The sequence below is a fragment of the Rana temporaria genome, chromosome 3 (assembly GCF_905171775.1).
Source record: "Rana temporaria chromosome 3, aRanTem1.1, whole genome shotgun sequence".
Classification (NCBI taxonomy): Eukaryota; Metazoa; Chordata; class Amphibia; order Anura; family Ranidae; genus Rana; species Rana temporaria.
The window spans coordinates 291,069,945-291,087,543 of NC_053491.1; the positions used below are offsets into that span (position 1 = coordinate 291,069,945).

General features: G+C 44.0%; 1 protein-coding gene across 2 annotated transcripts in view; it reads left to right on the plus strand.

Annotated features, from left to right (window-relative positions):
• Positions 1–17,599, plus strand: part of GABRG2 (gamma-aminobutyric acid type A receptor subunit gamma2) — a 375,570-nt gene that overhangs the window by 343,292 nt on the left and 14,679 nt on the right. For both annotated transcript variants that reach the window (XM_040344731.1, XM_040344732.1), the window contains exon 8: positions 17,078–17,283. In XM_040344731.1, the coding sequence (XP_040200665.1) occupies positions 17,078–17,283 (206 nt within the window). The remainder of the gene's footprint in view (positions 1–17,077; positions 17,284–17,599) is intronic.

Here is a 17,599-nt window from a genome sequence, read left to right on the forward strand (position 1 = left end):
AGTACATGGCAGGCAGTTTTAACGCAGGAAAAAATGTCTCTTTGTCATATAAGACGCACCAACTTTTCCCCCCCAGTTTTGGAGAAGAAAAAGTGCGTCTTATACGGCGAAAAATACGGTAAGTAGAGGTCTGGCTCCATTCCTGATCCATAAAGGTCTGGCCCAATTCTGCTTGTCATTTGGACTTTTTCACTATTTGGTCGTGTCTTTGTAAATAGGTGTAGAATAATGAAACCCCACCCTTCATATCTGGTAACTTATGGTAATAGTCCCAGACAGTCTTATCTATAGTGATATAGTCCAGCCCTCAAATTTTCCACTCGCACACTCACATTTTGCGAGTGGAAAATGGCTGTTGGCGAACGTGGGGCTGCCTTAGAGTGGGGGGGTGATCACCGCCGACACTGTCTCCCAGCCAGGGAAAGAGAGAGGAGAGGAAGTGGCGAGCTGTCCGTATCAGCAGAGAGCGGGATTGCCCGCTGTAATAGCTTTTATTAGAACTTCCCGTGTTCCCCGGGGTCACATCACATAGCTCCACCTCTTGGCCCGGCGCCTTTGATAGACAGAACGCGGGTCCAATGCGGAACATGTGACGTCATCAAAGACGTCGAGCCCCGGGAACACAGGAAATTCAAATGAAAGCTATTACAGCGGGCAATCCGCTCTCTGCTGATTCAGGCGGCTTGCCTCTTCCTCTGCACAGGTGAGGCTGTAGTGGGCACAGGTCAGGCTGCATTGGTCACAGGTCAGGCTGCATTGTGCACAGGTGAGGCTGTAGTGGGCACAGGTCAGGCTGCATTGGCCACAGGTCAGACTGCATTGTGCACAGGTCAGGCTGTATTGGTCACAGGTCAGGCTGCATTGGTCACAGGTCATGCTGCATTGGGCACAGGTCATGCTGCATTGGGCACAGGTGAGGCTGCATTGGACACAGGTGGGGCTGCATTGGGCACAGGTCATGCTGCATTGGGCACAGGTGAGGCTGTATTGGGCACATGTGAGGCTGTATTGGTCACAGGTGAGGCTGTATTAGTCACAGGTGAGGCTACATTGGGCACAGGTGGGGCTGCACTGATAGGCACAGGTGGGGCTACACTGATAAAGTTGTTGTTAATATTTATTTTTATAACTTAATTATGCATAAAACATTTATGAGGGTGTGTTTAGGGGCCGGATTAGGGGGCAGGGCATGGCAGGGTTGGGTGGGGCAACTGGTGGCGAGTAACCCTTAAGGCCTGGCTAGTAGCTCAGGACTTGAAATTTTGAGCCCTGATATAGTCAATGTTATTCAATCTAAGAAGGTGATTAATTTGGAGTTCAAACATCTCTTTTGTACGTGCATTAGCAGGGATATTTCTAAAGATATTATACCCTTAAGATAGCCCAACAAATTATGCGATTAGAAATTCATAAACCTGTAAAGGCAGGTTGTGTATGTAAGTTAAGGTAGGTGCATTTTGTATTTTAAGTATATGTAGCCATGCATCTACTGTGGCAGATAAAAAGGATATGCTGGAAACTGCAACGGTTGTTTAGTATATGCCGCCATGAGCATGGTTAAAGCGGGAGTTCACCCATAAGACAATTTTTTCAAAAATTTCCCCTTAGATGGATGCTCGTTTTGTCTAGGGGAATCGGCTAGTTGTTTTAAAATATGAGCTGTACTTACCGTTTTCGAGATGCATCTTCTCCGTCGCTTCCGGGTATGGGTCTTCGGGAGCGGGCGTTCCTTCTTGATTGACAGTCTTCCAAGAGGCTTCCGACGGTCGCATCCATCGCGTCACTAGTAGCCGAAAGAAGCCGAATGTCGGTGCGGCTCTATACTGCGCCTGCGCACCGACGTTCGGCTTCTTTCGGAAAATCGTGACGCGATGGATGCGACCGTCGAATGGAGAATGAAAGTCTAGCTTTTTGATTTTTTGTACTTACTGACTGAGAACAGTATTAAATCTTGAAAAAAAAGGGTGTCAGAAGAGATATTGTCACTGTTCTAAAAATGTACAGTATTTTAGGCAAGAAAAGCATTTTAATGGCCACAATGCAGCTCCACCAGGACAGTTCAATTTTAGATAACTTTGCCAGTAGGGATGAGCTAAACACCCCCCCGTTCAGTTCGCGCGAACATTTAGAACCCCATTATTGTCGTAAAACGGGTTTGAGAACCCAGGTCATGCCCCAGGGAACATGTATCAATGGAAAAAAAAAAGTTTTAAAAACTGTCGTTTTTTCTGGAGCAGTGATTTTAATGATGCTTAAAGTTAAAAAAATAATTGAAAAATTCCTTTAAATATCGTACCTGCTGGGTGTCTATAGTATGCCTGTGAAGTGGCACGTGTTTAGAACTGTCCCTGCACAAAATGAGATTACTATAAGGAAAACGTAATTTAAAACTGCTTGTGGCTTTAATGTAATGTCTGGTCCCTGCAATATGGATGAAAATCATTGAGAAAAATAGCATGGGTTTCCCCCCCTCCCCCCAGGTCATTACAAGCCACTTTGGCCCTATATACTTTGAACAGCAGTATACAGGCGGTGCAAACAAGACAGAGACTGTCGGTTTGTTGTTAAAGGGGTTGTAAAGATAAATGTTTTTTCACCTTAATGCATCCTATGAAAAAACATCCGACAGGACCGGCCCCCCTCGAACCCCCATTTTACTTACCTGACCCCTTGAAAGTCCCGTGCGCATCCACGTGATCCTCTTAGGTTCCCAGCCTGGCCGTTGATTGGCTAGGCTGGATGGATTCATAGCAGCGCAGCCATTGGCTGGCGCTGCTGTCAATCACAGCGGATGACGCGGCGCACCCGGGGGCGGGGCCGAGTGATACAGTCGGCGGCCATGCCCGCCGCTGTATCACGGGAGTGTGCTCGCAAAAGCTTTCCACCATGTGAGCTCGCTCTCATGAAGGTGGCAAGCTTTTGCGAGGAAGAGCCGAGACAGCCGCCTAGGGACCCCAGAAGACCGGATTCGGGGACACTCTGTGCAAAACGAGCTGCACAGTGGAGGTAAGTATAACATGTTTGTTATTTAAAAAAAAAAAATCTGCCTTTAGTGTTCCTTTAAGTAGAATCTGTTTGTTATTTTGAACTGGTACTTTTTTAAAGTGTAGCTCCAGTCATAAAATCAATTTTTAAGCTTTTCTGAAAACATAGAGAAGGGTTATCACCCCTGTAACATTTGTTTTGCTGTCTGTGTGCATCTGTTCAGAAGATTTCAATTCACTTTCTGTCCCAATGACAAATTATTTTTAGAAAATTTGGGTTTTTTAGTGAAACAAGGATTAGTGATAAAGCATCAGTGGACAGGAGACATCTCTTACAGAAGAGAATTTCCCTTCCTAGGTGTATATTTCCTCTCACTTCCTGTTGTCTCCTTCCGTTTGCAAGTAGGAGTCGTTTGTAAGTTGGATGTTTGAAAGTAGGGGCCTGCCGTATATACTTTGCATAAATTTAGGCCCTAGGTGTTGGTGTTGCCACAACACTGTAAGCCCTCACAGTTAGTCTTGGTGGGCGCTGGAACGCCCTGCTGTGTGAACTAGTATATCAATAATTGTAATTACATGTCATTGTTAAACAGTGGTAGAAAAATTGGGTCTTTGTTGTTGATGGTGGTGGTGCTGGTGCCACAACTCTGTAAGCCCTCACAGTTACTCTTGGTGGGCCCAGGAATGGGCCCTGCTGTGAAATATTAGATCAAGAATTAAAATTACATGCCCCTGTTAAACAGGGGCAGAAAAATTGGGCCTTTGTTGGTGGCGGTGGTGGTGCTGGTGCCACAACACTGCAACCCCTCACCCCTTGGAGCGCAGGAATGAGCCTGCTGCAAAGTATTGCATCAAAAATTGTAATTACACGCCCTGTTAAACAGGGCCAGAAAAATTGGGCCTTAGGCACTGGTGCTGGTGCCACAACACTGCAACCCCTCACAGATACTCTAGTTGGAGAGCAGGAATGAGCCCACTGCAAAGTATTGCATCAAAAATTGTAATTACACGCCCCTGTTAAACAGGGGCAGAAAAATTGGGCCTTAGGCACTGGTGCTGGTGCCACAACACTGCAACCCCTCACAGATACTCTAGTTGGAGAGCAGGAATGAGCCCACTGCAAAGTATTGCATCAAAAATTGTAATTGCACGCCCCTGTTAAACAGGGGCAGAAAAATTGGGCCTTAGGCACTGGTGCTAGTGCCCAGAACCAAATATTTTCTTACAAGCTATCAGCATGATCATTGAGGAGGAAAAGGATAGTCACTCAGCATAACAGGATAGTCACTCAGCATCAGCATAGGCAGTCTTGAAGGGATCTGACATTTCAAAAAAAAATATTCAGTTACATCAGCATCAGGTGCTTGGTAGCTGGTGGTGATCCAAGCCTGATTCATTTTTATGAAGGTCAGTCGATCTAACCGAGTCGGTGGAGAGGCGCACCCTGTGATCGGTTACAAAGCCTCCAGCAGCACTGAAATTGCGTTCTGAAAGAAAGCTGGATGCAGGACAAGCCAGTAGCTCAATTGCGTACTGTGCAAGCTCTGGCCAGTGATCCATCCTCAAGACCCAGTAAGCTAGAGGATTTTCGGTGGGAAAGGTGTCCAAGTCTGATCTTGCCCCTAGGTTTTCCCGCACCATGTAAAACAGACGCTGACGATGGTTGCTGGAACCGGCCATACCTTGGGGCTGCGGACTAAAAAATTGTCTGAACGCATCGGTCAGACGGCCACCTTCTCCACCGCTCCTTCTGTGACTGACCGAAGTCTCAGCAACACGTTGTCCAGGACCTGGATTTTGTAACCCCCCAGTCTCTGGGAACGCGTTGCACAGACCTTTCTGCAAGGCCTATGAAGATGTTTCATTTTCTGCTCCCTCTGCGCTGGCAGGATAAGGTCCGCAACCTTACTCTTGTAACGTGGATCAAGAAGGGTTGCCAGCCAGTAATGATTCCTCGCCTTGATAGCACGAATACGAGGATCCTTACGCAGGCTTTGGAGGATCAGGGAGGCCATGCAGCGTAGGTTTGCTGAGGCATTCGGGTCGGAATCCTCTGGGTCACTGAGGACGGCATGATCCGCAGCCACCTCGTCCCAGCCACATACAAGTCCATGGGTTTATTGGGACTGTAATTGATCCCTTGAAGACTGCTGCTGATGCTGAGTGCTAGGCTCCACCTCCATGCTGACACAATCCTCCTCGTCCTCTTCCTGTGTGATAGGCAGGCAAGCAGGAACACTGTCTGGATAAAGGGGGCCTTGAGAGGTAAGGAAGTCCTCAATTTCCTCCCTCTGTTCTGCCTCAAGGGCCCTGTCCATTACTCCATGCAGCGTGTGCTCCAACAAGTGAATAAGAGGGACAGTCTCACTGATGCATGCACTGTCACTGCTCACCAATTTCGTGGCCTCCTCAAATGGCGACAGGACAGTGCATGCATCCCTGATCATGGCCCACTGGAGTGGGGAAAAAAAAACAAGCTCCCCTGACCCTGTCCTGCTGTCATATTGGCAGAGATACTCATTGATAGCCCTCTGCTGTGTTTGCAGCCACTGCAGCATGGCCAATAGGGATGAGCTTCGAGTTTGAGTCGAACTCATGTTCGACTCGAACATTGCCTGTTCGCCTGTTCGGCGAACAACCAACAATTAGGGGTGTTCGCGGCAAATTCGAAAAGCCGCGGAACACCCTGTTAAAGTCTATGGGAGAAATCTAAAGTGTTGATTTTAAAGGCTAATATGCAATTTATTGTCCGAAAAAGTGTTTGGGGACCCGGGTCCTGTCCCAGGAAACATGTATCAATGCAATTTTTTTTTTTAAAAACGTCCATTTTTTCAGGAGCAGTGAATTTAATAATGCTAAAAGTGAAACAATAAAAGTGTAATATTACTTTAAATTTCATACCTAGGGGGGGTGTAATGTCAGCATGTGAAAAAGCGCATGTTTCCCGTACATAGAACTGTCCCTGCACAAAGTGCAATTTCTGAAAGAAAAAAAGCCATTTAAAACCGGCTTTGCGGCTCTAATGAATTGTCGGCTCTTTCAATTACAGAGATGATTCATTCATAAAAATAAAAAAAAATGTGTGGGGGTCCCCCAAATTAAATTACCAGGCCCTTCAGGTCTGGAATGGATATTAAGGGGAACCCCACGGTAAAAAAAAAAAATTACGTGCGGTTCCCCGCAAATATCCATACCAGGCCCTTCAGGTCTGGTATGGATTTTAAGGGGAACTCCACCCCAAATAAAAAAAAAATGGCGTGGAGTCCCCCTAAAAATCCACACCAGACCCTTATCCGAGCACGTTAACCTGGCCGGCCGCAGAAAAGAGGGGGGACAGAGTGCGGCCCCCCCTTTCCTGAACCGCACCAGGCCACATGCCCTCAACATGGGGAGGATGTCCCCATGTTGATGGGGACAAGGACCTCATCCCCACAACCCTTGCCCAGTGGTTGTGGGGGTCTGCGGGCAGGGGCTTATCAGAATCTGGAAGACCCCTTTAACAAAGGGGACCCCCAGATCCTGGCCCCCCCTATGTGAATTGGTAATGGGGTACACTGTACCTCTACCATTTCACGAAGGAAGTGTAAATAGTTAAAAAAAAAACACACAGACACCGTAGAAAAAAATCCTTTATTAATAAAAAAAAATAAAAAATCCAGCAATGTGAATCCACTGTCTCCTATCCAGCGATGGATGATCTCTCCTGCGACGGATGATCAGCAGTCTGGTCCAGCGATGCAGAAGATCCATCCTTCCAGAGCGCAGCAGGGGAGCTCCACTCTCCGCTGGACACAGCCCAGCGGAATGACGCGCTGGAGCTATGACATTACTTATATAGGGGAAGCGCCGGCCACCCGTCACGTGACCCCGCCCCCTCTGACGCACCCTCGTACGTCACTGGGAAAGCCCTGTCTTTCAGCGCGTCATTCCGCTGGGCTGTGTCCAGCGGAGAGTGGAGCTCCCCTGCTGTACTCTGGACGGATGGATCTTCTGCATCGCTGGACCGGACCGCTGATCATCCGTCGCAGGAGAGATCATTCATCGCTGAATAGGAGACAGTGGATTCACATCGCTGGATTTTTTATTTATTTTTTATTAATAAAGTATTTTTTTCTATGGTGTCTGTGTGTTTTTTTTAACTATTTACACTTCCTTCGTGAAATGGTAGAGGTACAGTGTACCCCATTACCAATTCACATAGGGGGGGCAGGATCTGGGGGTCCCCTTTGTTAAAGGGGTCTTCCAGATTCTGATAAGCCCCCCGCCCGCAGACCCCCACAACCACCGGGCAAGGGTTGTGGGGATGAGGTCCTTGTCCCCATCAACATGGGGACATCCTCCCCATGTTGAGGGCATGTGGCCTGGTGCGGTTCAGGCGAGGGGGGGGCCCACTCTGTCCCCCCCTCTTTTCTGCGGCCGGCCAGGTTAACGTGCTCGGATAAGGGTCTGGTGTGGATGTTTAGGGGGACTCCACGCCATTTTTTTTTACATTTGGGGTGGAGTTCCCCTTAAAATCCACACCAGACCTGAAGGGCCTGGTATGGATATTTGCGGGGAACCGCACGTCATTTTTTTTTTTTATGGCGGGGTTCCCCTTAATATCCATTCCAGACCTGAAGGGCCTGGTAATTTAATTTAGGGGACCCCCACACATTTTTGTTTTCTTTATGAATGAATCATCTCTGTAATTGAAAGAGCCGACAATTCATTAGAACCGCAAAGCCGGTTTTAAATGGCTTTTTTTCTTTCAGAAATTACACTTTGTGCAGGGACAGTTCTATGTACGGAAAACATGCACTTTTTCACATGCTGACTTTACACCCCCCCAGGTACGAAATTTAAAGTAATATTACACTTTTATTGTTTCACTTTTAGCATTATTAAATTCACTGCTCCTGAAAAAACGGCCATTTTTTTAAAAAAAATTTGCATTGATACATGTTTCCTGGGACAGGACCCAGGTCCCCAAACACTTTTTAGGACAATAACTTGCTAATGCCTTTAAAATTAACACTTTAGATTTCAAATGTTCGAGTCCCATAGACTTTAACGGGGTTCTAATGTTCACACGAACATTTGGTGTGTTCGCAAGTTCTGATGCGAACCGAACAGGGGGGTGTTCGGCTCATCCTTAATGGCCAACATAGAGTTCCACCTGATGGGCATGTCACAGATTAGGCGGTTCTTGGGCAGGTTGTATTCCTTTTGGAGGTCTGCCAGCCGAGCACTGGCATTATATGACCGTCGGAAATGCACACAGACTTTCCTAGTTCCGAGGACACATCAGCACAGGAAGAGGCCACAGAGGAAGAAGAAGAGGAGGGGCGGAGGAGAGAGGTGGGTTTTGACATTGCCAATTTTACGAATTTGATACTATTATTTTTACTATAATTTTCTACAAGAATGGTCTGAAGGACAATGAAGTGTTAAGGCCTAGTGGGTAAGTGGCCCTTTGGTCAAATATCCAACGTGCCTCACACTGCAATATCCTTTTGTCGAAGTCACCCCCTCTCTCTGGAAAGGGGATGACCTCTAGAGCAAAAAATGATATGTAAGATGGATCAAAACTGTGATTGAGCCCCACATGCTTACATATTGGAGTATACAGAAGGCCAGCATCCAAATAATATAGGTGATCCTTAATTCTCTTGGCAAATGGCCGCTTAGTCTTGCCGATGTAAAAAGCACCACATCGGCATTTAGCTATATAAACAATGCCGATTGTGGAGCAATCTGCAAACATTTTTGATTTTAGAAAGCCACCTCTCGGTAGCGAGCATCCTTCACCCTCCTGGATCCAGGGACACTGATCGCAGTGCCCACATTTAAAGGTTCCAAGTCCCCCAGATGCTTCTATTACTGAAGCATCAGGGGAAAGGTGACTATGTATTAGACCGTCTTTGATAGATCTTGATTTCCTATAAACAATTTCCCGGTCTGTCTGAGACATATTTGGAAATTATAGGGTCCTCTGAAAGAAAGTGCCAGTTGTTGTTAATTAGTTGACGGAAAATGTTTTGATGAGTACTGAAAGTTGTAATAAGTTTAGTGGTAGAATTGGATTGTTTTTTCTTTTGTTTAAACAGTAACATCTCACGTGTGTTTAATTTAGATTTGGCGTACGCCTTCTTCAATACTTTTTTGCTATAACCTTTTTTTAGTAGGTGCAGAAATAGGGCGTGTGCCTTTTGTTCAAAATCCTCCTCCCTTGTACAGCCTCACTGGTGAAAACAGTGCCCATCAATGCAGCCTCACGGTCACCAGTGCCCATCAGTGCAGCCTCACCAGTGCAGACAGTGCCCTTTAGTGGTTCCCGGGTGCCGCCCACTCTCTCCTCTGCACCCCTATGTGCAGTGGATAGATTCATGCATAGCATGAATCTATCCACTGCTGCCCCATATCCATGCATCTGGCCCCTTTCGGATCACTGGGTACATGAATCACAGTGGCCAGTTGTCTTTTAACCACTTGCTTACTGGGCACATAAACCCCCTTCGTTCCCAGGCGAAATTTCAGCTTCGGGCACTGCGTCGCTTTAACCGACATTTGCGCGGTCGTTCGACGTGGCTCCCAAACAAAATTTACGTCCTTTTTTCCCCACAAATAGAGCTTAATTGTGGTGGTATTTGATCACCTCTGCGGTTTTTATTTTTTGCTCTATAAACAAAAAAAGAGCGACAATTTAAAATATATATATATATATTTTTTACTTGTTGCTATTATAAATATCCCAATTTTTTTTTAAACAAAATATTTTTTTTCTCAGTTAAGGCCGATACGTATTTTTCGACGTATTTTTGTAAAAAATTGCAATAAGCGACTGGTTTGCACAAAAGTTATAGCGCCTACAAAATGGGGAACAGAATTATGATTTTTTTTATTATTTTTTTTTTACTAGTAATGGCGGCGATCTGTGATTTGTATTGGGACTGCGATATTGCGGCAGACGTATCGGACACTTTTGACACAAATTTGGGACCATTCACATTTATACAGCGATCAGTGCTATAAAAATGCACTAATTACTGTAAAAATGTGACTGGCAGTGAAGGGGTTAACACTAGGGCGTGAGGAAGGGGTTAAATGTGTAGCCTGGGTGTGTTCTAACTGTGTGGGGGGAGGGGGGTGACTGGGGGAGGTGACTGATGCTGTGTCCCTATGTACAAAGGACACAGATCGGTCTCCTCTCCTCTGACAGCACGTAGAGCTCTGTGTTTACACACAGAGCTCCACGTCCCTGCTGTGTTCCCGACGATCGCGTGTACCCGGCGGACATCGCGGCCGCCAGGTACACGCATCGGCTTCCCAGAGATGCACCGGGACAGTGTTTACCTGCTGCGCGCCCCCCAGAGGCGCGCGCGGGTAATGCACTTTAAGTGACGTCCAAAGACGTCCAGTTGGCACCTGAGAGCCGCGCTGTTGACGTCTTTTGTCAATAGCGCGGGTCTCAAGTGGTTAAAAACCTGATTAGAGTTAGGTGATGGGGTAAGTGGGGGGGGTCCTCCTGGATCAGTCGGCTCCGCTAACCAGATGGGGGGTCGGGTGGCTATGTGCATCTGTGCACAGGGGGTGTGTGTTGCTTGAAGAGTCCGCTGGCGGAGGGGTTGCTAGATGAGGGGGGGCTGCTGGATGAGTCCGCTGGCGGGGGGTTGCTAGATGAGGGGGCTGCTGGATGAGTCTGCTGGCGGGGGGTTGCTAGATGAGGGGGGTTGCTGGATGAGTCCGCTGGCAGGGGGGGCTCTGGCTGAGTCTGCTGGCGGGGGGGTGTTGGCAGAGTCTGCTGGCAGGGGGGTGCAGGCAGAGTCTGCTGGCAGGCGGGGTGGCTGGCTGAGTCTGCTGGCGGGGGGGTGCTGGCTGAGTCTGCTGGCGGGGGGATGCTGGCTGAGTCGGCTTCTATGCTATGCATACTACTAAAGGGGATACAGACCATACAGTAATAAAGTTTTGACACAGGCAGGTAATCACATCTTACTTTTGCAGCTTTTCAGTCTCTCTCTCTCTGTCACGTCTCTCTGCAGCCAGCCCCCTGTCCCTCCCCTGTACCGTGTCCCTCCCCTGACGTTCCACATGACCTACCTGCCTGGCTGCCTCTGAGACTCCTGGGAGGTGGGAGTTGTAGTTTGCTGTGCTGATAAGTTCCTTAACTTTAGCGTGGCCAAACTACAACTCCCACAATGCAGCGCAGCCTGTGCAGCAGCAACCAGTCAGATAATCGGTGGCCGCCGCGGCCGAACTATAACTCCCACAATGCAGCGCAGCAGCCAGCCAGCCAATCGGGGGCTGCCGCGGGCGAGTTCTACCAAAAAATAAAAAATACATTTACAGACAGCCAACGCTGCAGGCCGTGGCCGTTTTAAAGGTAATGTAAGTAGCCTGGGGGGAAATCTCCACCTTTCCACCTGACCCAGTCCGCCCCTGGTCTGCTGTACGGTATATATTCAGGAGGAACATCAGCTCTGCCAGTGGGCATTATATGGGGATCCCCTTGTTTTAGTCTTTTTGGCTTTAGCTGTGCTACGAGTGGTTGGGCTCTCTGGTGGAGACAACTCACTATTTGCAGCAGAAAAGCAATACAGTGCCTTGAAAAAGTATTCATACGCCTTGAAAGTTTCCACAGTTTGTCATGTTACAACCAAAAATGTAAATGTATTTTATTGGAATTTTATGTGATAGACCAACACAAATTGGCACATAATTCGCACCAGAACATGCAATCAGGCAAACAAATTTGCGAACACCGTTAAAGTCAATGGGACACAAACATGAAAAATCAAAAGTGCTAATTTTAAAGGCTTATATGCACGTTTTTGTGTTTGAGGACCTGGGTCCTGCCCCAGGGGACATGTATCCATGCAAAAAAATTATTTTTTTAAAGTGAAACAATTAAAATGAAATGTTCCTTTAACTATCGTGCCTGGGGGGTCCCCTTAGTATGCCTGCAAAGTAGCGCACTTTTCCCGTGTTTAGAACAATACCACAGTAACATTTTATTTCTAAAGGAAAAAAAGTAATTTAAAACTGCTTGCGACTGTAATAAATTGTCAGATCCGGCAATATAGATAAAAATCATTGCAAAAAACATCATGGGTCCCCCCCAGTTCATTACCAGGCTCTTTGGATCTAGTATGAATATTAAGGGGAATCCTGTGCCAAATAAAAAAAAATGTGTGGGGTTCCCCCCAAAATCTATACCAGACAATTATCAGAGAATGCAACCTGGCAGGCTGCAGGAACAGGGGGGAGCGTCCCCCCTTCTGAACCATACCAGGTCACATGCCTTCAACATGGGGTGGGGTTTTGTTGTCCCCCTTCTGATGCCACATGATGCCAGCAGGGGGCAAGGTCACCCATTTACATCAGCTATATATAACAGCTGTCATCTCAAAGAGGATTCAGTTGGCGGTAGCCTCCCATGGAGGCAGAGTTGTTGCAGGTTTTTTTTTATTGGTCCGTATGCGCTATGATCAAAGAGAATGGACAGTTTTTACCCATTCACATAGGGGGGGCTGGGATCTGGGGGTCCCCTTGATAAAGGGGGCTTTCAGATTCCGATAAGCCCCCACCTTCAGACCACACAACCACTGGGCAAGGGTTGTGGGGACAAGGTGTTTTGGGGGGACCCCAAAGCATTCCCCCCATGTTGAGGGCATGTGGCCTGGTATGGTTCAGTAGGGGGGTGCTCTCTCTCCCCCCCCCCTTTTCCTGCAGACTGTCAGGTTGCGTGCTCGTATAAGGGTCTGGTTTGGATTTTAGGGGGAACCATACGCCATTTTTTTTAATTGGTGCAGGGTTTCCCTTAATATCCATACAAGACCTGAAGGGCCTGGTATGGATTTTGGGGGGACCCCCATGCATTTTTTTTTTACATTTGGCAAAGGGTTCCCCTTAATATTCATACCAGACCCAAATGGTAATGGCCTGGGGGGGGGAGGGACCCATGCTGTTTTTTTCAATGATTTTTATCTATATTTCCGGATCCAGAAATTCAGTACAGCCGCAAACAGTTTTAAATTACTTTTTTTCCTTTAGAAGTTTAATTTTACTGTGGTATTGTTCTAAACACTGGATAAATGCGCTACTTTACAGGCATACTAAGGTAATATTTCATTTGTATTGTTTCACTTTAAGGGGGAACCCTACGCCATTTTTTTTTAATTGGTGCAGGGTTTCCCTTAATATCCATACAAGACCTGAAGGGCCTGGTATGGATTTTGGGGGGACCCCGTGCATTTTTTTTACATTTGGCACAGGGTTCCCCTTAATATTCATACCAGGGGAAACATTATTATATTAAGGGGTTCCCCTTAATATTTATACCAGGGGAAGCATTATTATTATTATTAAGCATTATTAAAATCACTGCTCCTCTTTTTTGGAAACTTAAATTTTTACTCTATTTTGTCTTGTTTTTAAGTCTTTAAGCAAGGGGAATACATACCTGGGAAACACTGTTAACAATATAATCTGCACATAACAGTAAAATACATTTGGAATGGCTGAAATATTATACAGCCTTTTTTAGAGTTACTACCTTTATGTTATTGGTTGTCTTTAGAGGATAGTTTCACCTTTAGAAGCATGTTACCCATATTTTGGGTGTAACATGTAACATATTGCTATGCACTCACTTGCTGCCACTAGAGCCCCCTTCCCTGTGACAGTTCCTCTCATTCCACCCGCTGTCACAGCTGCATCATTCATTCATTCACAGGAATCTATGAACAAAAAGAAACTACAAGTTCTGTCTACCACCACTGCAGATGGCTTACATTTCTCAATGGACTGCAAGGGCACTGATGAGTGTCTTTGTAGTCCATTCACACTGTTTACAGCCCTCTAACTAAAAGCCTGTACAGAGATATGGGCATCAGAGCTGCAGCTACTAATCACAGGTGCAATGCAAATTACATTTTTCCTGCAAAAATAGCTGCATGTTTTATTTTTATCACAAAGGTTAACCTTAAAACTGTATTTTCTTTTTTCAAAATATAGTCCATAAAAATTGTAAACAACAATATGTGATGTGTGATGGTTCATTGTATGATTCCTTGAATTTGCTTGTATTGATGTTACTGTCTAATATGTCACTAAATAAAGAAAATTAAATGTAATTAGATAATGCAAGCACAGTCATAATCTCCAACATTCCTCCTTTACTCATTAATCAAAATCAAACATGTCTTAATTTATTTTATTTTTTAAAGACCAAGAATGAAGCATTTTGTTGTATTTAATGTAACATGTGCCCAGGCTATACAATAAATTTACATATTCTAAAAAAAACATAAAAAGGCTTTAAAACAAGTCATCACTCACTTCTATAGGTTCAGGCTTTGTGGAGAAATTAATTTAGAAAATGTCCAGAAAAGGCACTGCCACTGAAGTAACAGCTCGTTTTGCCTTACTCTCTTTTTTTAAGCTATTTGAAACCAACTAAAACACAAGCTCAATATCAACGTACACACAAATATAGAGATCAGTGATAGTGTGTTGTAGAGCTTTTTTTTTACTGTTTCTTACAAATATTTAAAAATTGTTCTTATGTAAAAAAAATACTCATGGCTTGGGCACAGGTGCATTATAATTAAGTGACCTATTTACACTAAAAACCTTTACTTTAACTTTTTTTTTTTAATGAACTGATAACCCTATATATTCTTACACCTCTAAAGTGTGTGTGGATAATATAATGTGGCACTCATGTACACCTGTGAATCCTAATTGTAGCTATGTATTTTGTAGGTGTTTTTTTGCAGGTTTGATATCTGAATGGGTTTTTATGTACTTTTAAATTACTTTATCCCAATTTACTTTTCTTCATCTACTGTTTTATTACATTACATCAATACAAGGTGTCTGATCGGCCCCCATTTATGACAAAATATACTGGTGGTAAAGGGTTTGCAATAAGGAGACATCAGGTTTTAACTGGATGTCTATCATATGTGCTAAAATTCAAGATTAAGGTTACAGAGACCCTGATGTCTCTCTTAACCTCCCTGGCGGTATGATTCTGTCAGAAAAAACATGCTAAAAGCGGTACCATTATTTGCAAGGAAATTTGGCGTTTTATATTGTAGGTCTGTAATTTTTAGAAATAACTCACTTAAATCTGACCAAACAAGATTCTAATAGGCATCCCAGGTATGACATTTTTTTAAAAACAAAATTATAAATTATAATATAATAAATAATTATAAATAATTATAACAAATAATAATATAATTATAATAAAAATTATTCAATAATGTAATCAAATCAAAATCACTGAAATTTGCTCAGTTGCAGAATTGTTGCTGTCATTATTTTTTTTTTTTTATGACGAATTTCCCCACAAATCGCTATCGCACAATTCTGCAAGTGATTATAATTTATTATCGCTGTTTTTTAGCTGATCTAAAACTATTTTTGACATAAAGGGACACTTTTGGTTGCTATGGACAATCTACAGTTTGCAGGGAGAAAGAAACGTTTTTATTATATAAAATGACATGCATGACACAGGACAGACCACTAGGGACAAGGGGGGTGTGTTTTTTTTACATACAGTACTGTAATCTATAAGATTACAGTATACTGTATGTATAGTGTTTGTTTACTTTTTTGAATTTGGCGCCGTTCTCCGTCCCCGTGCGTCGTAACGTCGCAGGGAACGGAGATCGGCGTCACACGGAGGCACTGTGTGAATCGAGCGAGGTCCCACTCGCTCACACAGCGCGGTGGCATCGCTGGATCCAGGGACAAGGTAAGTAACTTGTGCCTGTGGATCTAGCGAGGCAAGCCCGAGTCTGACTCGGGGTTTCCGCTCGCAGCAGGAAAATCTAACCCCGAGTCAGACTCGGGAAGACCGCCAGGCAGGTTAACTGACACCAAACTGAGCATGAACTTGTAACTTGATCAGAACTAAAAACTGTGGTTCTTTCATTAAAAAGACTGCATGAAACTCAGGTTCAGTGAACTCCTCACTCACTGTGCTATGTTAGATGCAGGAAAATACAGTATAATAGACAACAACAGAGGAGACCATATGTATGATGGAATTGGACCTGGCACAGGAGATGAGATTTTGAGCTTGCAGAAGTGATTAGCTGTAAACACCCAAAGCATTTTAGTAATTTCCACAATGGCCACAGATGTAAAAAAAAATCAATCTGTGCTTTATTAAATAGTAGTAGAATCAAGTCAGCTACTCTGTGTCATCTGTAAAATGTTATTCTTTATTGACTACATATAGAAATACAACTGTAACAGGCTGTGCTTTATTTAACCTTGTGCTGTGATTACTACCTAAGAGAGAAATAGCAATTGCACATGGAATATACCATTCTCAGTCAAAAGGTTACTGCTCATTATACCCTAAGTTACCTGCACACATGTGCATGAAGCCACTCTCAAGGGAGGTTAAAGGTGTTTGTATCCAGCTAACGTTTACTATATGTAAAATGTATGCCATCATGCATTGATGCATGAGGCTTAATTAGAGTCTAATATAGATCAGTTCATTAGACTTTGTTGAAAGGTATTTTATTAGTTAACTGGTGTTAACACAGTAGGGGTTATTCACTAAAACCAGAGAGAGCAAAATCTGGTGCAGCTCTGCATAGAGGCCATTTAACTTCAAAATGTTATTGTCAAAGCTTAATTGAACAAGCTGAAGCTGAAAGCTGATTGGTTACCATGCACAACTGTACCGGATTCTAAATGCCCCAGTCTGCTTGAATACCTAATGGACAACAAAGGTAGGCAAGTTCTATAAATAGTGTAATACCACAGCTATAAACATTGTTTTCTCAAAATGGTGCTAATCTGACCCACAAAAATGTACATCATAGATAAGGTAATGATTGCACATGCATTGCACCTTCTATATCCACAAATCTGTGAATCTATGTGTTTCTCCACCCCTACACAAATGATTAGAAATAAAGGCTCATGTCTAATACAAAACTAGCAAAATATAAATGTTTGATTTGTTGTCTAGCTATTGTTTTCATGTAAAACAGGTATCTAGGTTACCCACAACATCTTACAAACCACAGTAACCATTTTTTTTTTTTTTCGTTTTTTTAAATGGCATCTACTTTTTCAAACAGGTATTACAACTGTGCTCACAATGACCACTCTGAGTACTATTGCCCGGAAATCTCTCCCAAAAGTCTCCTATGTGACAGCAATGGACCTTTTTGTCTCAGTGTGCTTCATCTTTGTATTCTCTGCCTTGGTGGAATATGGCACCCTCCATTATTTTGTTAGTAACAGGAAGCCAAGCAAGGACAAAGAGAAAAAGAAGAAAAATCCAGTAAGTGTTTTTGGAGAATTTCTATTAATATTATTATTATTATTATTATTATTATTATTATTATTATTATTTACATCCATATTATACAATTCTATATAGTTTATTTTTAATTAAAAAAATTGAGCATTAACCCTGTGAATATGATTGTGCCTTATCAGTTCCGAGCAGGCAGACCACTGAAAAAACATTTTTATGAGATTAAAACGACTTGTTGTTCTCATTAAAGTTTAAATAGTTTGGATTTACTCATACCATAACCATTTCAAACCAAGATCATGCCATTGCAGTCTCTTCAAATGGGTAGCCAGCTTCCATA